Below are 24,605 nucleotides of genomic sequence, written 5' to 3' on the forward strand. Positions count from 1 at the left end.
TCTCAGCAAGTGATATTTGAAAATTTGCTTTTTAGAAAAGAAGATCCTTTTACCTCCTTTCCTCGTACCATCCACAAAATAACTAAATGCTGAAAAAGCAAAACTAAAAGAAACCTGAGGTATATATTTTATCACTGAACTTTCTACATGTTAATACAATGTGAGAAATAAATTTTTAAAAGATTCTGACTTGGTAAACATTTTTAAGGGCTTTGGTATATCTAAAATAAGTAAGACTAAGAGGGGAAACAAAAAAGTGAGAAACATTTTGTCACAAATAATAACTACATATTTTAAAAATTCATGAAAGTTAATGAGACACCGTAAAAATAGGAGAACATAAAATAAGGTTTTAATAAGCATAAAAAAACTCAATAGTGACAGAGATGCAAATTAAAATAAGATGCTGGGATCCCTGGGTGGCGCAGCAGTTTAGCGCCTGCCTTTGGCCCAGGGCGCGATCCTGGAGACCCAGGATCGAATCCCACGTCGGGCTCCCGGTGCATGGAGCCTGCTTCTCCCTCTGCCTGTGTCTCTGCCTCTCTCTCTCTCACTGTGTGCCTATCATAAATAAATAAAAATTAAAAAAAAAATAAAATAAAATAAGATGCTATTTATCCTCTAAAATACGTGTATGTGTATGTATGTGTCTCCGTGACCGGATCTTGGTGCTTGTGGTGGGAAGTACACCCAGGTGGAGTTCCCTGTACTGCTACAGGAGTAAAATTGGTAGAGCCTTTCTAAAAAGCAATCTGACGTTATGTATCAACAGCATCAAGGCTGTTTTTATACCTGACGACTGCAACATTTCTCTTCTAAAAGTAACCAGAATGGTGAAGACCTTTGTAAAAAAGCTGTTTATCCCAGTGTTCTTTATAAAAGTGAAATTCAAACCAGAAAATACCCCAGAAGTATACAGCAGAGGTTTGGTTAAATGACAAATCTATATAACTGAATGTTAGATATCAAAAGTATGTTTTCTTGAACACCTGGGTGGCTCAGCAGTTGAGCGCCTGCCTTCGGCCCAGTGCCTGATCCTGGAGTCCCGGGATCGAGTCCCACATCGGGCTCCCTGCATGGAGCCTGCTTCTCCCTCTGCCTATGTCTCTGCCTCTCTCTGTGTGTCTCTCATGAATAAATAAAGAAAATCTTAACCAAAAAAATTTTTTTAAATTTGTATTTATTTATTTATTTTAATTAAAAAATGTTTTCTAAGAACCGTGTCACCAGGATATATCATAGCTTAGTTAACCATCTGCTGTTGCTAGACATGGACATGGTTTCTGGTTTCCCCAGATCTGCTCTGTCCCTCTTCTACTATCTATATGCTCTTCTCTCTCTTTTACTATTTGTCCTCTCTCTTCTACTATCCTCCCCATCTTCCAAACCAGAAACCCGGGAATCCACATTGGATTTTTGGTCTCTCCAGCCCACCCTGGCTTACTGGTCATCTGCTTTTTCCGATTCCTTTTCTTAGAATTCCACAGGCCCTAAGGCAGGGACAATAGGACCCAGTAGGAAAGGGAAGGGCGGGGATGGCGGAGATCTTATGCAGACCTCGGGAGGAGCCCCTCCTGAGAAGGCCAGGTGTGGACTGAAAGGAATGCAGGTGCCAGCCTGTGCCAGGCCCCTATCCCTTCTGCGGAGCCTGGCAGGCCTCAACAGTTCCCCACCTGGGGTTCCTGCCCATGCCTGCCCCCCACACCTGAAGAGCAGAAGGCGGAGGGGCACTGCTAAGGGTGTGCAAGGCTCCTGGCTAGTTTTCAGAAACATTACTTGATTTCTATGTCCTCCACTTTCAACCACTTCATAGGTACAGACTCTAAGATGAAGCAACATGCTCAATCAAGGTCATGCAAGTGGCTGGGCCAATAATCAAACTTGAGTGCCATGATTCCAAGATGGTCAATGGACCACCGTCACTACTGTTCCTGCCTTAGGAATGCTAGGGCCTGGGGTTAAGGATGAATGGGACCTCCCCTCTGCCCTCCAGCAGCTCTGAGGTGAGTTGGGGTCACCTGGTAGGTGCCCCATATCCCATTTCACAGAGGGCCCTGGGGATCAGAGAGGCGAGGGGAGAATCTGGCTGGTCCAACCTCAGAATCTGGTTCTCTCCATGACACGAGATGTCCTCTCTGAAACAACGTCTGAAGTCCCGTATGTGACCACTATGCGAAACTGTTGGAAATTGGCTTATTAGCTCAAACCCTCTGTGAGATTCTGACAAAGGTTCAGTGGGGAGGAGAAGCAGCTGATCTGGCCACTTAGGTACGAGGGTACCGCGTGTGTCACATTTACTGGGATAAGGCAAGAAGTCTTTCTCTCTCACACCCACACATGCCCCCCTGACACACACACCCCTCTTTTTAACTCCCTGCTTCCACGCAGCATGGGCCCAGCCTCTGCTCCCGGCCTCCGGGGAAAGGAGCCCTGTGCTTGGGTCTCGAGTCCCAGAGAGCCCTGTACAAGAGCGCTGGGAACTGGCACACTGAACAATTCCGTGGCTCTATTTTATTCTTCCCATCTGTCACTGTCCTGAGGCAGAGCCTCCTCAGGAATTTCAGGGAAAGGAGGAGTAAGACCAAAATATGATTTGGGGCATTTCGGGATTTCCCCAGCCATAAAAATATCAAGTACCAACAAAACCCCAGCCTAGCTCCTAAAATAAAAGCTATGGCTTCTCTTCTCAGAAGACCCTACACATGATATTTTGCATACCACTGCGGAGGGTTGCAGGATCCCCGAAGCCAAGGGCTCTGCTGACTTCTGATTAAGAATCTCTGCTATCGGGGCAGCCCCGATGGCCTAGCGGTTTAGCGCCGCCTTCAGCCCAGGGCCTGATCCTGGAGATCCGGGATCGAGTCCCATGTCAGGCTCTCTGCATGGAGCCTGCTTCTCCCTCTGCCTGTGTCTCTGCCCCGCCCCCCCCCCCCCCCCCCCGTCTCTCATGAATAAACAAATAAAATCTTAAAAAAAAAAAAGAATCTCTGCTATCAGGATGGGCGAACTAGGTGATGGGGCTTAAGGAGGGCACTTGTGATGAGCACCAGGTGTTATAGGGAAGCGCTGCACCACTAAATTCTATACTGGAAACTAAATAGACACTGTATGTTAACTAACTGAATTTAAGTAAAGACTTATTTAATAAGGAGGACGGCTCAGTGGTTGAGCATCTGCCTTTGGCTCAGGTCATGATCCCAGGTCCTGGGATTGAGTCCCACATTGGGCTCCCCAGTGGGAGCCCGCTTCTCCCTCTGCCTATGTCTCTGCCTCTCTCTGTGTCTCTCATGAATAAACAAAATCTAAAAGGAAAAAAAAAAACCCTTGGAAAGGGGAAAAAAAAAAGAATCTTGGTATTGGGTAAGAAGGGAAGAGAACCCTGTAACCAGCTCTACTGATGGGGCAGGTGGAAGCAGCGGTGCCCGGGGTGGAGGTGGGGGGACTGGCAGGAACCAGGGGAGAGATGGGGAATGCGGTAGAGGAGCAGAGCCCTGGAGTCCACAAAACTGAGGTTCACGTCCTGATTCTACACGTGTGTGACCTGGGGCAGAGGAGTAATCTCTTTAAGCCTCAACTTCCTCATGCGTAATGGGGATGACAGGACCCACTGGCAGAGGGCTGGGAGGGCTATCCCAGAGGCCCGGCCCGTCAGCACACAGCACGGGCCCCCTAAGTCTGATCTCCTAGGACTGTGAACCAGGGTCACAGAAGTGGAGAGTGAAGTAGAGGGTGTGGTCAGCAGTGCTGGATGCCACACAGGCAGCGCACAGACACAGGCGTTCAAATGGATGGGGGGATGCTTTGCCCTGTGGTTCCTTGCAGGAGGGCAGTGGGTGCTGGAGCCGTCCCCGGCTGGGTGACACTGCCAAGCCCGCCACCAGAACACAGCCCTGTCCCAGAGGGCCTACCCAAATTTGGCCCTGGGGCCTCTCACGGCTCATTTCCTTGCCCCACAGGACACAACCCAGAGGCCCATAGAGCCAGCCCATGACACTGGCCCCAGAATGGTCAAACCTCTCCCCAAGGCCAGCTGTGGGCTGCATTCCTTGTCTAGTCCCTCCCCCTCCAGGAATGTCCCTGCCTCAGTCAAGTCTGGACCCAGCTCATCAGTGTGCCCTGCTCTTCAGAACAGCCAAGAGCAGTGGGGAAAGCTTCTGGGAAGAAAGCGCCTCCCCAGCCGAGCCCCTGCTGTTTGCCTTTGCAGGGTCTCCTCCCCTCACAGAGGAGGTGAGAGGTCTGGGAGTAGAGGGGCTCACTGTGGGCTGGCTTTCTGCGGCCCAGAGCAGGGCAGGCGAGCTCCCTCCTGCTCCCTGCTGCTGCAGCCTTGGGACAGGCCACCACCTCTTCCTGGGGGTCACCCCAACAGCCACCAGGCCTCCCAACTCCCCTTCCAATTCCTTCACTTTCCTGTGCAAATCAGATCTGCACACTCTCAGGACTAAAATGTTCAGTGGCTTTCCACAGCCGACTGAGACAGCTTGGCAGGGTAATTAAGAGTGTAGGTCTGGTTTTTGTTTTTGTTTTCCTAAGCCAACAGGAATCTGAAATGCAAAAAAAAAAAAAAAAAAGGGAATCTGAAATGCAGTGGAAAAGACAGGGTTGTATCAAAATACCTCAATATATGGTAGGGTTAGGGTTATTATAATGCGAGAAAGAGCCAGAGAGAGGTTTAAAATATCTGCTATACTTATTTAAGATATATACAAAGGAGACATATCCAAAAACATTCATGTGCATGGCACATAAAATGGAAGGGCACAGTGACACACTAACAGAACCATATAAGCAAAATGAAGAGCTCAAGGGGCACCTGGGAGGCTCAGTCCGCCGTTAAGTGTTCACCACTTTTTTTTTTTTTTAATTTATTTATTTGACAGAGTGGGCACAAGCAGGGGGAGTGGCAGGCAGAGGGAGAGGGAGAAGCAGGCTCCCTGCATAGCAGAGTGCCCAATGCGGGGCTCCATCCCAGGACCCTGGGATCATGACCTGGGCTGAAGGCAGATTCTCAACTGACTGAACCACCCAAGGCGCCCCAGTGTCCAGCTCTTGATTTTGGATCAGGTCATGAACTCAGGGTCGTGAGATCGAGCCCTGCATTGGGCTCCAAACTAGGCTTGTGGGATCTGCCTAAGATTCTCTCTCTCTCTCTCATTCCCTCTGCCCTTCCCCCTCCCTTTCTTACAAAAAAAAAAAAAAAAAAAAGAGCTCAAAAAGAAGGCTATTTATAGTTGCAAATATTTCAGAGCTAATGAGTACCCTGGATCAACCAAATACCTGAGTGCCTGTTATATATAAATATATTCTTTAATATCTCGGACAACCAACAACCCTCAAAGCACAGATTTCAATCACACAAAAAGAGACATTGAACAGCATCTGGTCCGGTCTCCTGCTAAAGAAACCAAGGCCCAGGAGGATTGTTTTCTTATCCAATCTATTTTCCGGAAGGATCCACCACCATCATTCTTCCCCAACAGCCCAGGCGTGAGTCCTCCATCTCCCTTGACCCTTCCCCTCTCCCTCACCCCCAGGAACTAAGTAACTACCAGCCCTTTGGCTTCTGGGCAGATCCATCACACAACCATATGCCTCCCACCTTCAAGCTCTCTGCCCGCCTACCCTGGCTGGCGGCCTGGGTTGCCTCCATGATTCCATAGGTCTGTCTTTGAGCCCTGACACCCTAACTACCAACTCTGTGTCCCAACCACGTTATTTGCCCCTTGTATGTCACCTTATCCTCATCTACAAAATAAGGAAAATGGGTGGCTCAGTTGGTTAAGCATCTATCTGCCTTTGGCTCAGGTCATGATCCTGAGGTCCTGAGATCCAGCTCCCTCTGCTCCTCCTCCTGCTTGTGCTCTCTCTCTCAAATGAATAAATAAAATCTTTAAAATAAGTAAATAAATAAAAGTGAACTTATCCCTTTAAAAAAATAAGGAAAATAAGAATAGTTCCTCCTGCATAGTGGTTTTGTGCTATGACATGTAAGTCCTGCATGGAATGTTTGGCAACAAGTCAGCTCGCTGGCCTTTGCTATGATTTCTACCACAGGATGAAGTCCAAGCTCCTTGATGTGACCCTTTACTAGGGACCCTTACCAGACCCTTTACCGTCTGTCCCCTGTCTACCCAGCCTCACCTGCAACCCTCGCCCCTACATCCACACAAGCCACCCCCAATGCTTGTGAGCCAGAGACAAAATTACAAACGGAAGCCCACATACCACACTTCTGAATTTTAGATCCTAAATATTTGAAAGTTACAGATCAAGACCTCAAGCTGTTCAATAAGATATATTCTATTCTCCCTTGAAAAACCACCTGGAAACCCAGGTTTGAATTTAGAACCCGGACTCCTGCAGATCTGTGCCAGGCTGGGGTGGTGTCAGGAGAGCCAGCCCCAGCCTGCCTCCCTTCCCTCCCCCCTCCAGCTCCCACCCCACACCATGAGAAGTATTGTGCACATGTGAGTGGACTCCCCAGCCCGCACATCCACCTTTTGCTCCCAGCCTCTGCAAACAGCCCTCCTTGGTCTACGCAGCGAGGTATACAGTGTCTTCAGGAGGATGGAAGTGGACTTGGCACCACCGCTAACACAAGAAATCCTGAGGTCTCTAGGAGCTGGTGACAGTCTACCCAGTGGGGATGGGCCCACGTGGGCATCTCCCTCTTGCCTGCATATTCTTTTTCACACCAGAGCAAACAATGTGGCTACAGGAGAGCCAGGCGCCCTCTCGGCCAGGTCTAAGGGCACTACTGCACTCATGCCAGTCACACTGGATTATTTTTAATTCACCCAATATACCACACTGGTTACCAGTGCTCCTCTCTGTGCCCCAAACTTCATCTAGCACCTACAAGAGGCCGGGGCAGGCAGCTGGGTAGGGTCCTGAGTTATATTTAAGTGTCTTGGACACCAAGAAGGAATGGGAGTGGCGGGACCTTTTCCGGCCAGGTGGCACTTGCCCTGTGCCCAGGCCCTCTTGCCCTCCCTGACACACTCATCCCTGGGCCCTGGCCTGGCTGACTCTCACTGCAGTGATTGTCATCGCAGGAGGAGCACGGTGTGCCCAGTGTTGCCATGTGCACTGTCTCGCTCCCTCCTGAGGGCAGTGTGACAGGGAGCCACTCAGGAAAGCTTTTCGAATCCCCAGTGTACAGAGGAGGAAACTCAGAGATGTGGGCTGAGGCAGAGGAACCATCCGTGCCCAACGCAGAATCCAGCGCTGCCTTGCGGACGTGGCTCACGCCGGAAGAGCACGGGCCGGGGGATGGGTGGTATGTGGCTGTGACAGCAGCTGGCCCAAGCGCCCACCCCGGCTGTGGGGTCGCCGCACTGCTGCTTCACACTCCTTCGTGTCACTGAACTATACTTTGCACGATAAACCCCTCAGGTGATATTTGGGTTTGGCCATTATAAATAACACCATAATAATAATCTTTGTGTGCAGATTTGTCCTTCCTTTGGTGTTGGTGCCAAATGTCATTTCCTTGCCAAAAATCTTGTCCCCATTTACACTGTGACCAGTAGCCTCTGAGAGCACCTGTCACTGCCCTCTTGCCAGAATCACGTATTATGATTTTATTTTAATCTTTTTAAAAAGATTTTATTTATTCATGAGACACACTGAGAGAGGCAGAGACACACGCAGAGGGAGAAGCAGGCTCCACGCAGGAAGCCTGATGCGGGACTTGATCCCAGGACCCCGGGATCATGCCCTGAGTCGAAGGCAGACACTCAACCACTGAGCCACCCAGGGATCCCACATATTATGATTTTAAACACATTCTTTAAAGATGTGGCAGGTTGATAAAGGAATCCTGTTGCCTTCACACGAATTTTCTCTGCTGCAAAATTGAGTATATTTGTGTTGTTCCCAGTTGTAGTTCTTCCTGTGTGATCTGTTTGGTCTCCTGTCCTTCTCTCTGCTTGGGTCCTACTGGCTTTCTTGTCAACTTCCGTAACAATAACCAGTGGTCTGTCGTCTTTCCCAAACACACTTTTCAAGGTTTTGTGCTATCTCCCGTCTTTTCGTTGTTGTCAATTCAGTATAAATTTTCATATATTATTAATCTGAGTTCTCCTAGCACGCCTATCCCTTGAAAGTTCTTTTCCCTCCAGGGATCTGATTTCTGTTCTACTCACTTTAAAGTTCCCTTTGGTCGTATTTTTTTGGGAATATTTTTACTTTTTAGCTCATTTGGGATTTACCTTGATGTGCGCTATGAGGAGAGGGTCAGAAAACCTTTTTGAACGCTGTATTTGGAAAAAGCGGCGAACAGAAATAGCTTCGTGAGGCTAACGGACAACTCCAAGAGGCAGGGCGCCAGGGAGACGGGGCGGTTCTCACCTCTTCATCGAGGACAGTGATCTTGACCCGCAGAAGGAAGATCAAACGTGGCTGAGGGAAAAGACGCCCAGGGGAGGCAAGAGGAGAGCCGGGGTCTGGATCTAAAAGAACGGCCTCCCAGGGCCATGAAAGAGGGAGGCAGCCCGGCTGAGAGGAAAGAGCCCTGACTGAGGGGCTGGAAGACCTGGGTTGGAATCCTGGCTCTACCAGAGCTTCCTGCCCTACTCTGGGCCTCAGTTTCCACACGTATTTATTCATTTGTGGGTGGCTGACTTTTGTTAAAGACGCTGCTGGAGGTGATAGGCCTAGAGAGACAAACGCCACTGTCCCTGTCCGCCAGGGCCTTGTAAGAGCTGAGAGGGACGTAAACCCTTGTGTAGGACCGAGGGAGGAGTGTTCTGGTGTGGGGGCGGGAAACAGGATACCTATTCCGCCACAGCCAGAGCGGAGGGTGTATGTTGGGTGCAAGAAAGAGGGGGCGAGGACAAGGAAGGGGCTGGGGTTAGCAGGGTCCGGGTCACGGAGCCTGGTTTTACCACAGCTGAGCCTGTGTCCAGACCTCCCGGGGGGATCATTACAACAGGCCGTTGGGCCGGCCCCAGACTTTTTCATGAGGCCAAAGGTGGAGCCCAAATGCATTTCTGACACGTTTACAGGTGAGGCCCACGCTGTGGGCGTGAGACGTGTAGGCAGTGGGAAGCGTTAGGCAGAAGGAACCAACCAGATGGACACCCCTGGGGAGGATTCTTTTGGATACAGAGGTGGAGCATGGACTGCGGGCGGGGGGCTAGGAAGCTGCTGACACAGTGAACGCGAGGCATTTTTAAAGGTGAGAATCCCAGATTTGGAGACTGGATGAATACGGAGGGTGAAGGAGAGGGGGAGTCAAGCACGGCCCCCTGGGTGTTTAGGCAGGAGCTCAGAAGACCACGGGCTGTCCCCGCAACGCAGCGCTGAGCCCGGTTCAGTGCTCCCTGGGGTCGGCCAACAAGGTGTTCCCGAGAGAGAGGAAGAGGTTGGGCCCGCTGGACTCGGAATCAAGAGAAGAGAAGGGAAAGATGGGGAGATGCGTCAGGGACAGGTGATCACTCTTTCCAGACACCTGGAGAAGGAGGGAAGGAGAGGGAGGAACACAAAATAAAGAGGGCTTCCGTTTGTAAGGCGAGAGAGACCTGACCGAAATCACATCCATGAGAGGAGGATCCAGGAAGAGGTCGGAGGCAGGAGAAGATGGTGTCCGCAGCCTGAGAGAAGAGCGAGCTTGGGCGGGAGGCACATGGAGGACGGTGAGGACGGAAGCGGGATGGACGGGGCTGCAGCCAAGTCGGGAGGCGGGAGCCTGGGAAGGCCAGGGCTGCTGACTGCTGCCGACCTGGATCTTCCCTGGGGAGCGGGGTGTGAGACTTCTGCTTAGAACAGGGGTGGAGGAGAGGGTGTCACGCAGAACTGCAGACCATGGTGCGTAGGTTCTGAGAGGAGCAATGGCCAGGGACAGGACACAGGCTGGCGAGCAGCATCCAGATGCTGGTAAGGTGCTGGGGCATCTGGATGGCTCAGGGTTGAGCGTCTGCCTTCAGCTCAGGGCGTGATCCTAGGGTTCTGGATCGAGTCCCCCATCGGGCTCCCTGCAGGAAGCCTGCTTCTCCCTCTGCCTGTGTCTCTGCCTCTCTCTGTGTCTCTCATGAATAAATAAAATCTTCAATAAGGCCTCACATACAGGACCTGGTGGCCCTGTGTGTCCTGGGGACTCCCAGGGCTGTTAGCCCACCCCTGCTGTCTCTCTCAGGAGGCCTCAAGTCTCCTTCCTCTGGGCCTAGCCTCTGATTCCTGCTTTAGGTCACCTTCTGGGTCAAACCCTACTGCGTAGACAGACGATCCTTCATTGCCTAGTGCAACTGGGCTGTTCTAACAGCACCACCACCAATTACAACAGTAATCATAAAATAATAAACAGCATTAGTCATTGCCACCGACAGCACTTACCACGCCAGGTGCTTGTATATAGCACGTGCTTTAATTTTTAAAACAACCCCGAATGATGTGTAAAACGAACGAGACTAAATCTAAGGGGCTTGGGTAATTTGCCCAAGGTAACTCAGCCAGCAAGTGACCGCCTCCATTTAAACCCAAGTCCAGGGATCCCTGGGTGGCGCAGCGGTTTGGCGCCTGCCTTTGGCCCAGGGGGCGATCCTGGAGACCCGGGATCGAATCCCACATCAGGCTCCCTGCATGGAGCCTGCTTCTCCCTCTGCCTGTGTCTCTGCCTCTCTCTCTCTCTCTGTATGACTATCATAAATAAATAATAATAAAAAATGTTTAAAAAAAAAAAAATAAAATAAACCCAAGTCCAGGGACGCCCAGGTGGCTCAGTGGTTAAGCATCTGCCTTTGGCTCAGGGTGTAATCCCAGAGTCTGGGAATCGAGTCCCACATCGGGCTTCCAGCATGGAGCCTGCTTCTCCCTCTGCCTATGTCTCGATCTCTCTCCCTCTGTCTTTCTCATGAATAAGTAAATAAAATCTTTAAAAATATAAACCCAAATCCACATGATTCCAAGGCCTGATCTGCTTTCCCCCCCCAAACCATGTTGTCTTCCCAAAGGTGGGGCCCAGTGCGCTCGCGCTTGAATGCGGAGTCCCGGTGGCCTTATGCCCCTCCCTCCTTCCCGAAGGCCTTGAGCTACCACTGGGAGGTCAGGCCTGTGTCAAGGTTGTCCAGGGGCTGCCCACTGCAGCCCGTCTTCTCCTGTCCCCCAGCCCAGGCCACATCTCAGGGCCTCATAGAACTGACAGCCAGTCAGGGGCCCTGCAGCGAGGCCAGCCTCCCAGTTTCCATAGTGAGGACGAGGTGGGAGGAGGAGGAGGAAGAGGAGGAGGTAGCTAAGAGGTCTAGGAAGGCTGCTCCCTTCTGAGTTACCAGGCATCCTGGGGCATGGGGAGGGGAGGCTGGCAGAGGTGGGAGGAACGGGGCCTGAGTGGCTGCATGGGAAGCCCTGTCTCTCACGTGTCCCGTCCTCTCCAGGATGGAGCGTCTTCAGCCTTCAGCAAACACCAGGAGGAGGATGCTCAGCCACAGCACCTACCACGCTGCATTATAGCTCTAGTTTCGGGACCATCACTGCCACTAGACTGTGAGACACTTGGGGACAGGAATGAGTCAAGAGCAGCACAGTGCCAGCACCTGGGACACCTCACTGATGCCCGGCAAATGAGTGCGTGCGTGGCGATATGAAGCGGGATGTGCCTCCGAGGATTCCACGAGAACTGGAGGCTGCCCTGGCCCACCGTGGACTTCCATACACCTCCACCCCCAACCTTGGCAGTCCACTGGTGCTCCTCTGAGCTGCCCCCAGCACACATGGCCTGCTGGGAACTCCCCCAAGCTTGCTGCCTAGCACAGGGCTCCTGGGGGCTGAGAGACAACGAGCCTTTGGGTAACTTGTTTGGAGTTATCTGAGCTGAGCAGTTGTCCAGTGATCGGGGAACCAAATGGCCACAAATGGTGACAAGAGCCTCCATATGGATGAAGAAAGTATGGCTGGATTTAGCACCAGCTGTCTTTTGGGTTGTTCGGTCTTCCTTTCCCATCTTTCCCCTTTCCAGATCCCATCAAGGCTCGTGGGTACCAGAAAGTTACACCCAGTGGGCAACTGTTCACATAGTCAGTGGCAGGTGGCAGCCGTGAGTGAGGCCTAGTACCCTTTCCAGCCATGCCCAGCCAGGCCTTGGCTCCCAAACACAGAGCTGCCTCCTGCCTGCTGGAATTCTACAGGTGAGCCTCTGGGCAGGTACAGAGAGCTCCCCAGCAGCCAAGAGGCTGCACGGTTGGAAACATCACTGTAGGAGCAGGACCAGCCTGTGGTTGGCACCAGAGAAGAAGGTCCTTCCCCACATTTACCTGGGTCTCAGATGCCAGAGAAGTGAAACAGAGCATCAGCCCTGGTCTTGGGGTAGGGAAGGGTTCTAAAGGAGAGGCTTCCTGGGTCACCAGAGATGGCTACGGTTGGGGAGGCATCGCTGGCTCTCCTCCGGCAGCTCACTCTAAAGGCCTGAGCTATCTCTGACTTGGGGGCCAGGGAAGGCTTGTGGAACTTCAAAGGAGTCCTCCCTGTCCCCTCTCTCTCCTCACTCACCCCTACGAACTCTGGGAATGAGTTCTCCCTAACACAAGGCTGGTGGTCCTACAACCCCGGGCATGGCCAGGCCGAGACACAGACATCCACATGCGTGAGCGTGTGCCTGAGCACAGCCCACACTTCCTCATCCCAACTGCTCTGGTACCTTCAGTCAGCCTGCAGCCAAGGCCAGGCCAGGTGGGAGCGCCTTGGAGTCTTCCTGGGAATAGTGAGGCCCTGCTGTCTGCTTCCTGAGTGGCTGGAGCACAGTGAGTCTCCTGACGCTACCTGGCTGTCCTCCTTTTTTGCCTTCTTTCCTGATTTCCTTGGATGAACTCTAAGAGCCTTGAGTGAACTGACCTTGGTGTTCTTGGAAGGAACCTGTGATGACAACCACCTGGCTGTCCTGACCCACCCCCTTGGCCTGCCTGTTCGATCCCAGTCTGCTCAGCAGGAAGCAGGATCTGGTGTTTGAGCCAAGTCCAGATCATTTATGATGACCGGGCATTGAGGGGTTTAAAAAAAAGCCAATGGGAGCAGGGCCCTGCCTTCCAGAAGCTCCTCTGACAGGTGTCTGTGTGCAGAGGAGAGGACGGGCAGGTGGGCAAGAGGCCAGGGGGAGGAAACAGCCCTCAGACTCCCCAGAGGTCACCAAGGCAGATCCAATTCCCTCCCTTTTGCCCTGAGAAGTGTCTACCTGTGGTCCCAGTTCTGTGGCCTTTAAGGCAAAGAGAAGGACCCTGAGGACACTAGTATTCAGGCCATGGTTCTAAAAACAGAGGGGTGCTCCCCCAGCCCCCATTCTCTCCCTGGTTTGCACGGGCAGTGGGCCTTCTTACAACTGGAGCTGGCCAAAGCCAACCCCTTTCCTCCCCTGTGGGGAGCCAGGCTGGGCCTGGTGGAGCCTGGCTGCCGCGTTCAGCTTGGCTCTGGGTGGGTTCCCCTTCCCCACTGTCCCACCTACCTGCACTTCTCGACCTGCCTTCTGTCTTCTCTCTCGCTTGCTACCTACGTGACACTGCCTGCACTTGGCATTTCTTGGGAAAGGGCTGTGGATTTAAACCAAATTGCACTGAGACCCCCACAGGCAGGTTAAGCTGCTCCCACCCCCAAACTCCCCTCGAAACCTCCAGAAAGAACAATTAGCTTCTCACTGTCGCCAGAGGCTGTCTGTCATCATTCTCCTCCAGTAGGAGGCTCGGGTATTGGAAGAAGAATGGCCTGAACTCTGCAGGACCCCTCCCCTGGGGTGGCTGGTGACAGCTGGTGGAGGGGAGAGGGGGATGGGCCCAGACAGATTGGCAGGTATCCCTGCGGGCCCAGAGCTGAGAAGAAGAGAACAGGAGGGGACTCAGTGGGTGGTCTACCAAGGAGCAGTCACATAGGTCACTTGGCCACACAACGTCCCTAGAGAAAACAGGCCCAGGCCCTTGCCCGCCTAGAACAAGGAATACAGAATCTGATCATTCCTGGAGTGGAACCCCTTCTCGGTGGCAGCTGGGGATCCCGGGGCAGGTCAGCGGTAAAATTATAAAAGTAGGGGAGAGGCTAGGATTTATGGGCTGGGGAATGGGACCCCTCAAGCTCAGAGAGGTCTGTTATCCCTGTGGGATGGGCCAGGGTCCAGATAAGGCCTTCCTCCCCGGGGCTGGGAATGAGGGTGGACCCACATTAGAGTCAGAGAGTCTTTACAGAGGGTAAGGGGCTGAGAGTGGGGGGCACTACAAGGTCAGGGCAGGGGAGGAGGAAGAGTAGGAGTGAAGCTGGGGCTAGCCAGATAAAAGCGGTCCTTCCAGGGGGACCTGAGGCCAGGGAAGGGCCTGCAGGGGCTGCTGCAGACGATGGTCTGGCTAGGGAAGGCTGAAAGAGAACTCGCACTCTGGGCATCCGGGCAGGTGGCAGGTATCAGGCTTAGCAGCTCCTGGAGTCCACACCAGTGCCCTCTGGCATCCCCTGGCCTCTCTGTCCCTTGGTCTGAGTTTGAGTGTCTTTCAGCTTTGTGTCATTAATGCTTCTTTTGAAAGGTTCCTACTGGTTCTTTGTGGGGTTCAGGGGAAGGGGCTGACCTGGAAGCCAGGCAAGGACAGGGCAAGAGGGGAAGGAGCTGGTGCAGGGGGAGCTCACCACTCTCTCCTTGTAGACGATGTACTTCAACCACTTGAAGTCCTGCCACTTGAAGCCAGCGAGGACAAATAGAGAATCGCGTTCATATTGCTCAGGCCGCTGCATGGCGCCCTCAGGGTAGGTGATGCGCAGTGTAGTTTTGCTGCCCACGTCCTTCTCAAAGCCTTTCACTGGTGCGGAGTTCAGTCTACAGAGAGCAGGCCCAGTCAGAGCCTGCCCTGGGCTCGCTGTGTGTAGTCTGTGGGCTTGTGTCTGGGGAGCCACTCTGACCCCAGAATTCCCCAGGTGCAGAGAATAGGGAGCCAGGTCACCTGAAGCCACCAGGTCACCTGGAGCCACCTAGCTTTCTAGAGCCCTCCGACCAGGGTTCTTCTCTAGGCTTCTGCTGACCTCCAGTCCGACTAGCCAGATGGACAGATAGTTCTCAGTGGACTCAGGGACGAGGGTTCGGGCCAGGACCCTCAGGTGCCTGAGGCACTGCTGTTTGGGGAGCTCACCTGACCACAATGTCATAGTCATCAATTCGTGACCCCAGAGACTTGTTGGCTAGGACACCTCCGTTGCCCACGATGATGCAGCGGCGGCAGCTGAGGCTGAGGGGAGAGAGGCAGAGACCCCTGGAGAGCTGTCCGCCAGGGCTCCTTCTCCCTACCCCTTGGGCCCGTGACCTCATGCCTTTGGCCAGATGCAGGCTGGGATGGGGGAAGACCAATGGGCTTCAGGCAGCATTCTGAGGCCAAAGCCATACTGTCGGTAGCTGGGCCACTTGGGACTCTCGGACAGCCCTAGTCCCAGAGATTCTCCAGGAAAGTGTCGCTGTGGAAGGGGCAAGGACATTAGTTCTGGGTGGTGAGGAAGGGGCCTCTGGTAAGATGGCATTCTAGGCTCAAGGCTCCCCAAGGATTAGTGGAGTTCAAGAAAGAGGGCAAAGTGGGCTGATTTGAAGGCTGTGCCAGAGAGGGAAGCAGAGAGGACAGGCCTGGAGGCTCCAGGACCCAAGGGTGGGCTTATATTCAGCTCAGAAGCCCCCAGGCTCCCATTAGCCACCAGAGAGCCCTACTTATTTTGCTTCTCCCACCTGGGGCTTCCGCACCCAGGGGCGGTGGGCTTCTCAGCTGTCACCGTCTCCTGCGTGTAAGCCCTGCCCCCTCAGCTGCCTTCTCCACCCTGTCCTTCAGCCCCACTGCTGGGCTGATCTCAGCCCAGTGCCTGGCCTGCCCTTCTTACCCTCAGACCTCTGCTGGCTGAGGACTGAAGACTGAAACACGTTGCCAAGTGCTGACGGTCCAGGGGGTGCAGGCCAGCACCGGATGGCCCCACTGATCTGCTCACCACCCCAGCATGTGTGCTGTGTGTGCACATCTGTGGACATGCTGGAGAATGTGCTCGTGTCCAGGCTAAGCTGGCAGGGCCTCGGCATCTCTGAGCATGCCAGGCAGCTGAGGGGCGGGAGGGTGGGTAGGGAGCGGCTCACCTGTCCAAGGCAGGGGTCAGGCGGTACTCTTTGGTGACTGACAAGATGGCTTTGATCAGATTGTCTGTGGACAGAGGAGGGAGGTTACTGTTAGAGGGTCACGGGCATCCCCATGAAGTGTTTGCGGATGACATTCAGGAGGCACATGCTCCCATGTAGGGTGGAGGTGGAGGTGAGGGTGGGGAGAGGGAGCTCTGGCACAAGGTTTGGCTGGGCCACTGGCCCAGCTTTCTCCCTGAGGAACGAGATGCAGGCAGGGGAACGGGCAGGTGCACTCGGCTCTGCCTGGAACCAGTCTCCAGCATGGACGTGCGCTTTCTCCCCCAGGGCTCCCCAGCCCTTTCTGGGATGCCTCCTCCGGCTTCCCGAGGCTTGTGGTCAGGCCCCAGGACACGGATCCCCGGCCTGAGACCTGCTCAGGGACAGAGACCATGCTCGGCTCGCCTCCGTGCCCCCAGTGAGGAGACACCAGAGAGCGAGTGAGGAGGCCAGCAATGATGAAGAGCTCAAGTGGGCCCACCAGCTCCCGAGTCAGACCCCTTTGCCACTTTCTGATACCGGCTTCCCCTCACTTCCCCCTCTAGCACTGCCCATCTTCAATCTTGGCCTTGCCCACCTGTCTCTGCCTCCTTCGCTCTCCAACCCGAGGCCTGGGATCTGCCCACCTGCACTCCACTCAGGCAGCCCTCAGCAAGGGCCCAGGACCTCTGTGTTCTCAGATCCTGTGACCACTAGCCAGACCTCCTACTTCTTGGCCTCAGGCTTTGCCTATGGTGACTTACTCCTCTTTCAAACTCAGGCATAAGGAGAACATTGTAATATAACATGTAAAGATACTGGCTTTGGAGTCAAATCCTAGCTGTGCTACCTCAGAGCTCTGTGACCTTAGATAAACCATGTACTTTCTTTGCGTTTTAGTTCCCCATCTTTCAAGTGAAGATGGTAATTCCTATTCCGGCAGAGTCATTGGGAAGATAAAAAGATAATATACATAGAGATCTGGAGGTAAAAGTAAGTAAATCAGTGCAACCATAGTGGAGAGCATCTTAGTAACGCTGAGCAGAGATGTGGATGTGCACAGACTAAGATCTTGCAAGTCTCCTCCTAGGCAGATAGCATCTGAATGTTCCTACATTTGTTTAAGGAAACTTGTGCAAGAAGGTTCGCTGTGGAGCTGTTCATAATAGCAAAATGCTGGAGGCAAGCTAAATGTTCAAAGGAAGACAGATTAAATGTGGAACCCAGAGTACTACGCAGCAGTAAAAACAAATAAAAAAGTGACCTTGGGCCACATGTACTAATACAGATAATCCTGAAAAGCATAAGCAAAAAAAAAAAAATAATTTGAAACACACACACATATACATACGTATACATATAATATTATTTGTAAAATGTAAAAACATGTAAAAACAATGCCTTATTTTCAATGGACATATAAATATGTCACAGACATAGATAAACAGGCTTTGGAATAGTAACCCCCCAACCAGGCCAATGGTCTCCTGAGAAGGAGGGGCAGGGAACAGAAAAGGCCACGCAGAGCTTTGATTATATCTCCTGTTTTATTCCTTAAGCTGGGGACACAATACGTGGTTGCTCACGGTTTTCGTCTTCATTCTTTTTTATATGACTGAAATATTCCACATAAAGAAACACTGCCTCCCAAATTAAAAGTAACAACCCTGTGGTTTTTTTTTTACAAGATGGGGCCACAGACCCCCTCCTTTTCCCACCTCCCATTTCACCTCTAACAAAAAAGCAATATTGCTACTAATTGGCCAAAGTCGAGGATATGGCTTAGGTTTTTGTTTCCTAGGAGGGGACTTTAGCAGAAGAGTATGAATTAGTAGGTGCTCTCCTCTTGCTGGCCAATGGGCTGTGTACCAGCCTTCTCAGGCCTTCGTAGTTTAACAGGATCAGAGTGAGGATTTCGGAAAAGAGTAGGCTGCTGAGACACCTGTGCCCAGTAAAAAGGAGTTCTACCCATTAGATTTGTCCTTGGGGGTCTGAGGTTGAAATTCCTGTTCTTGAGTGTCCTTTTGCTGGTCACTGTCTTCTTCTCAGGGAGGGGTGGACTCACTAAGTGGCAAATTCAGGTATGTTTGAGTCCCCTGGCCAAATGATATCACCCCTTCAACGGTGCTCTTATGTAAGTCTGGCCACAACCTAATACAATGGGATTATTTTCCCCATGTAACTGATGAAGACACTAAAGCACAGGCAGGTTAAGGAACATGTCCAAGGTCACAGCTAGTAAAGAAGTAGTACTGAGATCTGATCCTTCAGTGTCTGACCATAAAGCCCAATCCCTACCATGCAGGAACTTGACAACAGAACTGTCAAACTGTCAGGGGCTAGAAAGTCTTCAGTCAGGAGGGAGCTGCATGGCCAAGGTCCCTAAGGCAATGGAAGGGGACAGTCCTGAGGGCACAAGGGACAGGTGAGCCTTGGACAGGGTAGGAAAGGACTGGAGGGGGGACCGGGGTAAGGAGGAGGTGATGGAGGAGCCTGGAGTCTTTGTGGGGGATGGCCTCTGTCTTCTCAGGGATACTCCAGCACGGATGTCCCTGGCATCCTGTCCTGTGATCTCATTGTGCTCTTTCCGTGTCAGAGCCCTTACTGTCCTGCACTCTAAGTATCTGTGTCTCTACTAGACTGGAGCTTTTTTTTTCTTTTTTCTTTTTTTTTAGACTGGAGCTTTTTTAAGGCACAGGAGTGTGTTGTCCACTCCACTGTTGTGTGCCTGGCTCTGGCCGAGTGGTGGGCTCTGAGTAAACAAACAGTCCATTGAAGTTTAGAAGAAAGGAAGGCAGAAGAGGGAAGGAGAGGGGTGGATCCCCAGCATGGGGACTTCTGAGGGTATAGCCTTGCCCTGAGTGCAGGGACACAGGCTGAGGGATGACATGTTAATACAGAGTGGGCCAGGGTTCCCAACCTACCTTGACCTTTGATCCCAAAAGGCGGCACAAACTCCCGAATCCTAGCCCACTTGCGGAAAGAGTCATCCAGGAACATGGGTGCTGGCTTGGAGAACCTGGAATAAAATAGGGCTGTTGAGGATCCCCAAATACAACAAGATGGAGTTCAGATGGGCTCCTCAGTACATCTGTGTGGGCAGTGGATCTGCTGGGAGCACCTTCACAGTCCAGCACGCCCTCCCTACCCTTGGTCTGCGGGAAGCTGCGGCATCTGACCCATCTTGTCCAGTGGAGCCTGAGTTGAAGGGGGCAGGTCTGGCCGGTTCCTCCGCGGCCAGCTACAGGGGTGGAGAGGCAAGCTCCCACTTGGCCCGGATGGAGTTGCACACTGCAAGCTCTCTGGCAGGCGACCTAGGCACATACCCACCAGCCACCGCTGCCCACACTGTGCCTGCAGTCTGGGAACCCGGAGACAACACGCTGGCCAGGTGAGAAGGAGACCCGAAGAAAGCTGGTGCCTGGGAACAGAGTTTTGGAGAGAATTCTGGGAGGTGGCCACCCAGCATGAGGAGGAAGGAGAATTCATGGCCACAGTGAGAAGGAGAACAGCCACAGGAGCAGATGTTTGGTAGAGAAGAAAAAAACCGGAGCATCCTGTGGCTGGGAGGCAGGCCTGAGAGGAGGCCTCACACAGATAGGAGCCTGCCAGAGACAAGGATGAGAGAATGCTACCCTCCTCAGGAGCTGAGGGAGGGGTATGTGTGTAAGGGAAGGGGGTATCTTGCAGGGAGATGCTGAGTTGAGAAGGGAAAAGAAAGTTTCGCTTTTCCGGGGAAAGCCAGGGCATGGGCAAGCCGGGGTGCAGGCTTTGGGAAGTAAGAAGGGACAGAGAAGGCAGCGAGGACGGAGGGGAGAGCAACAGGAGACACAAAGGTCTTCAGGGATGCTCGGACAATGAGCCTCGCATGGAACCTGGCATCCTGGTTTTGAGGCCTTTCTCAGGAACCCTGGAGGCCCCGAAGACGGCCAGCACCTGATCGTCTACTGTGTGTTGATTCTTCTGCGGAGCCTGCTTGGGGCCTTGCTGGCCAAGGAGGAAGGTACGGAGGCCTAGGCCTTGGCTCCGTCTCTGCATTTCTAACTCAACCTGAATCAGCCACTGAAAACCTGAAGATGGGAAGAGAATGGCCTCCAAGCCCCGGACCTAGAACTGAGCCCTCTGAATGTACTCCGACTCAAGCAAACCCTTCTCATTTCCATCCCACTAACCATTATAATCACCCTACCCAGGAGGAATAATATTATTAGAGATTTTCAAGGGAACTTGAAGGAGGCAGAAAACTTGCAGTCCTGCTCCCTCCCCCATCACTCACAGCTGGGAAGAAGTTGTCAATACCTGATAGCACAGAGGCCACTCCCTGCCGAGCAGCCCTCCTTTGGACTTAGGAGTTAGCACGCTTCCCTTCTGTGTACGGGGGTCACGCATGTTTCTCGTACCTGGTATAACAAATCTAAGTACATTAATATATTTGATGTTTTCCAGAGGCACTGAGGATGCTGGCCACAGCTTAGGTGTACCAGCAAAGGAAACCAGTCCCTGGATAAGCCCACACCAAGAACCTTTCCTCTTGTGTCAGGACTGAGCTGATGAAAAATGTTTGCAAAGTCTCTCAGCCAGGCCTGGACAAGATTTTATCTGCTTCCCAATATGTACTGGATGTTATATGCTAATAAAATCTCTTAAGATCTGGCCAAACGTTCTCAACATATTTTTTTTTTCCTTTTCTTCTCCTTTCCCTGTGTTTTTCAGTTGATGAGAAAGTTCATTACGTTAATTTTTACTTTAAAAAAACTCCTTATTGGGGATCCCTGGGTGGCCCAGTGGTTTGGCACCTGCCTTCGGCCCAGGGTGTGATCCTGGAGTCCCAGGATTGAGTCCTACATTGGGCTCCCTGCATGGAGCCTGCTTCTCCTTCTGCCTGTGTTTCTGCCTCTCTCTTTCTCTCTCTGTCTTTCATGAATAAATAAATAAAATCTTTTAAAAAACCTTATTTTTGGCGTAGCTTGTAGTAAGTGTTCATTTTGGGGGGAGAATACTAAGGGGTGCACACAAAACACAAGTAAGTAAAAAATACTCATAATCCTAAAACACAAAGGATTGTGTTTGTGTATATATCTGCACTGAGCTCTGTAGACTCTTCATTCACTTTATAATAATGAGAACATTGCTATGCAAATAGACGCAACTTTCTCCTAACACACAAAGACTAGATCAAACAACAAAAACAGTAAGCTGCTGGTAACTGACCCAAGTTGACTCCCAATGATCCAATGTACAAGGACACACAAGTGAAAATAGGACCAAGAAAAAGTGTAAGTTCCAATATTAGTGTTACAGGTTGAATGCCTGTGATCCCTCAAATTCATATGCTGTAATTTCATCCCTAACATGATAGTGTTTGCTGGTAGGGACCTTTGGGAGGTCACTGGGTCATGACGGTAGTCTTCACGAGTGGGGTTAGTGCTCTTATAAGAAGAGGCCAGAGCGCTAACCAGCTCTCCTTCCACCATAGGAGGATACAAGGAGAAGCCAGTCATCTGAACCTGAAGACACTCTCATCAGGACCCCACCACACTGGTACCATGATCTCAGAGTTCGGCCTCCAGAACTGTGAGAAAATACATTTCTGTTGTTGAGAAGCCCAGCCTATGGTAGTTCGTTATAGCAGCTAGAGCTGATGAAGTCAGTAAGTAAGGAGAAAAAAAAGAAAAAAAAAAAATCGTGGGAGATCCTGGCAAAAAGCATTACAGGAGTCTGATAAGCATTTCTTAATAAAAACCTTTGCCTCCAGTGTAGAACTCATTTATTTATTTTTATTATCTGGTTTTAAACATTGTCATTTTCACCTTGTTCTTTTATTGGGTCTTCATGTTTCAGTTGCTTATTTTGTAGACCTTCTTTATTCTTTGACAGATGGAGCCAGCCTCCTCTAACATTTCTTTCTGCTAGTTGGGTGCACCTTTGTGCAAAGGGTATTCTTTTTCCTCCTGGGGATATATTTTTAAAACTTTGTATTATGGGAGATTTCAAACATGCACAAAAGTTGAAAAGAGAAAACAGTGAACCTTCATGGATGGACGTGTTACCCAGATCCAGAATCAGTGGTCATGGTCAATTTTGTTTCTCTTGTACTCCCTCTACTCTCTTTTTGTATTATTTTGGAAACTCCCAGAGATCCTGCCATTTCATCCATGAAATACTTTAGTATTAGTTTCTAAAAGATAAGGCCAACCTTAAAAACCATAACCACACCTAAACAACTCCTCTTAAAGCCATTATCACACCTAAAACACTATAATTTCTTAATAGCAACAAATAGTTTCAGATTTCTCATTACTGTTTGCTGTTGTTGCTTCTTTTAATAGTTGGTTATTTAGATCAGAATGAAAGCATGATCCACACACTGAATTGGGCTTGTCTCTAGTCTCTTTTAAATCGATAGATTTGGGCATCCCTTGGTGGCTCAGCGGTTTGGCGTCTGCCTTCAGCCCAGGGCGTGATCCTGGAGTCCCAGGATTGAGTCCCATGTTGGGCTCCCTGCATGGAGCCTGCTTCTCCCTCTGCCTGTGTCTCTGCCTCTCTGTGTCTCTCATGAATACATAAATAAAATCTTAAAAATAAATAAATAAATCGATAGGTTTCCTCCTCATTCTTCTTCTCTCTTTGGCCTTTTCATCTTGGCTCTTGAATCCTTTTGACACACCCCAATAATATGAGAAAACAGCCTTGCTGCCCAGTATGTAAAGATGTCCCAGGTTCATCCTGTACATTTCTCTTTTCTTTTCTTTTTTTTTCTTTTCCTTTTCTTTTCTTTTTTTTCCTTCCTTCCTTCCTTTCCTTCCTTCCTTCCTTCCTTCCTTCCTTCCTTCCTTCCTTCCTTCCTTCCTTCCTTCCTTCCTTCTTTCCTTCCTTCCTTCTCCTCCTCCTCCTCCTCCTCCTTCTTCTTCTTCTTCTTCTCTCTCTCTCTCTCTCTCTCTCTCTCTCTCTCTCTCTTTCTTTCAATATTTTATTTGGGACGCCTGGGTGGCTCAAGGGCTGAGTGTCTGCCTATAGCTCAGGGCATGATCCCAGGGTCCTGGAATCGAGTCCCGCATTGGGTTCCCTGGATGGAGCCTGCTTCTCCCTCTGCCTGTGTCTCTGCCTCTCTCTCTCTATCATGAATAAATAAATAAAATCTAATTTTTAAAAGTGATTCTTTTTTTTTTTTTTTTAAGATTTTTATTTATTCGGGCATCTTGGGTGGCTCAGTGGTTTGGCGCCTCCATCAGCCCAGGGTGTGATCCTGGAGACCCAGGATCCAGTCCCATGTTGGGCTCCCTCCATGGAGCCTGCTTCTCCCTCTGCCTGTGTCTCTGCCTCTTTCTGTCTATCATGAATGAATAAATAAAAACCTTAAAAAGAAGAAGAAAAAAGAGTAACTTTAAGAAAATCACTTTTAAAAAAGTCAAAAGAAGAATCACATTTTATTTATTCATGATAGAGAGAGAGAGAGGCAGAGACACAGGCAGAGGGAAAAGCAGGCTCCCTGCAGGGTGCCCAATGTGGGACTCGATCCCAGGACCCCGGGATCACACCCTGAGCTGAAGACAGACACTCAGCCCTTGAGTCACCCACGCATGCTGTCCTGTACATTTTTTTTTAAAGACCTTATGTATTTATTCATGAAAGACATACACAGAGAGAGAGGCAGAGACGCAGGCAGAGGGAGAAGCAGGCTCCATGCAGGAAGCCCGGAGTGGGACTTGATCCCAGGACTCCAGGATCATGCCCTGGGCTGAAGGCAGATGCCAAACCGCTGAGCCACCCAGGGATTCCCATGTCCTGTACATTTCTTGCCTCCTACCTGGAGTTGGTCATTTTCCAAGGAACCCTGGTTCCTTTTCATTGGAAATGGTATTTAGAGACCACCTTCTCAATGGCTAGGTCACTCAGTTGCTAGGGTTAGTCATTTTCCCCAGACCTTTTCAGGGGGACAAAGTCAGGAAATAATTTTTTAAAGAAAAAGTACATCATGCATTTGTACTAGTATTCCAGTCCAAATTCAGGATGACAAGATTTGTACTTTCTTTCTCTTGTTTAATAGCTTCACTGAGATAGAATTCATATGCCATAAAAGTCATCTATCCAAACTTCCTTTATTTTATATTTGTATCTATTTTCAATTAAGTAGACATTCTTGTTTATAGTGACATTAACACAATTGCTTATTTGCTTTAATAAATACACACATACAGGTACATAAAGAAAATATAGTAGTTTCAGAATAACATTATTAACACTATCATTACTAAAAATAATTTAAAGTTTCTTTACAATTCTTTCTGCTTCAAGTATGCCCTACTAGAGAAGTACAGACAAATGACTTTGCTTTTGCCACTTGAAATAATTCTGCTGAGTTTAATTCACCAATGATACATAGTTAAGTTCATTTGTTCAATTTTGCTTTTGCTTTTAAGGAGTTGCTTATACTTCACTTTAATTTAATTTTGTTTTATGATGATATAAAACTTTACACAGTGCCAAAACTAAATTCACAAAACAAGATATATTCAGAGGAGTCTAA

General features: G+C 50.5%; 1 protein-coding gene and 2 long non-coding RNA genes across 14 annotated transcripts in view; 2 read left to right on the forward strand and 1 right to left on the reverse strand.

The window, feature by feature from the left end:
• Window positions 1-13,620, forward strand: part of LOC144282118 (uncharacterized) — a 31,906-nt gene extending 18,286 nt beyond the window's left edge. Inside the window, exons 2-4 of the long non-coding RNA XR_013350466.1 lie at window positions 1,814-2,003; window positions 9,511-9,635; window positions 11,370-13,620. This is a non-coding gene — a long non-coding RNA (uncharacterized LOC144282118). The remainder of the gene's footprint in view (window positions 1-1,813; window positions 2,004-9,510; window positions 9,636-11,369) is intronic.
• Window positions 1-24,605, reverse strand: part of ST3GAL3 (ST3 beta-galactoside alpha-2,3-sialyltransferase 3) — a 197,749-nt gene that overhangs the window by 7,868 nt on the left and 165,276 nt on the right. For 8 of the 12 annotated variants that reach the window (XM_077845333.1, XM_077845331.1, XM_077845336.1 and 5 more), the window contains 5 exons: window positions 19,003-19,097; window positions 16,061-16,124; window positions 15,084-15,179; window positions 14,587-14,773; window positions 13,617-13,787 (listed from right to left, as the gene is read on the reverse strand). In XM_077845333.1, coding sequence (XP_077701459.1) covers window positions 13,617-13,787; window positions 14,587-14,773; window positions 15,084-15,179; window positions 16,061-16,124; window positions 19,003-19,097 — 613 coding nt within the window. The remainder of the gene's footprint in view (window positions 1-13,616; window positions 13,788-14,586; window positions 14,774-15,083; window positions 15,180-16,060; window positions 16,125-19,002; window positions 19,098-24,605) is intronic. The other 4 variants (XM_077845340.1, XM_077845338.1, XM_077845343.1 and 1 more) reach the window with 1 other exon arrangement.
• On the forward strand, window positions 16,045-20,737 carry LOC144282117 (uncharacterized). The gene is made up of 2 exons (XR_013350465.1): window positions 16,045-18,503; window positions 20,525-20,737. It is a non-coding gene; the product is annotated as an uncharacterized LOC144282117 (long non-coding RNA).

The sequence above is a fragment of the Canis aureus genome, chromosome 13, assembly GCF_053574225.1.
Source record: "Canis aureus isolate CA01 chromosome 13, VMU_Caureus_v.1.0, whole genome shotgun sequence".
Lineage (NCBI taxonomy): Eukaryota > Metazoa > Chordata > Mammalia > Carnivora > Canidae > Canis > Canis aureus.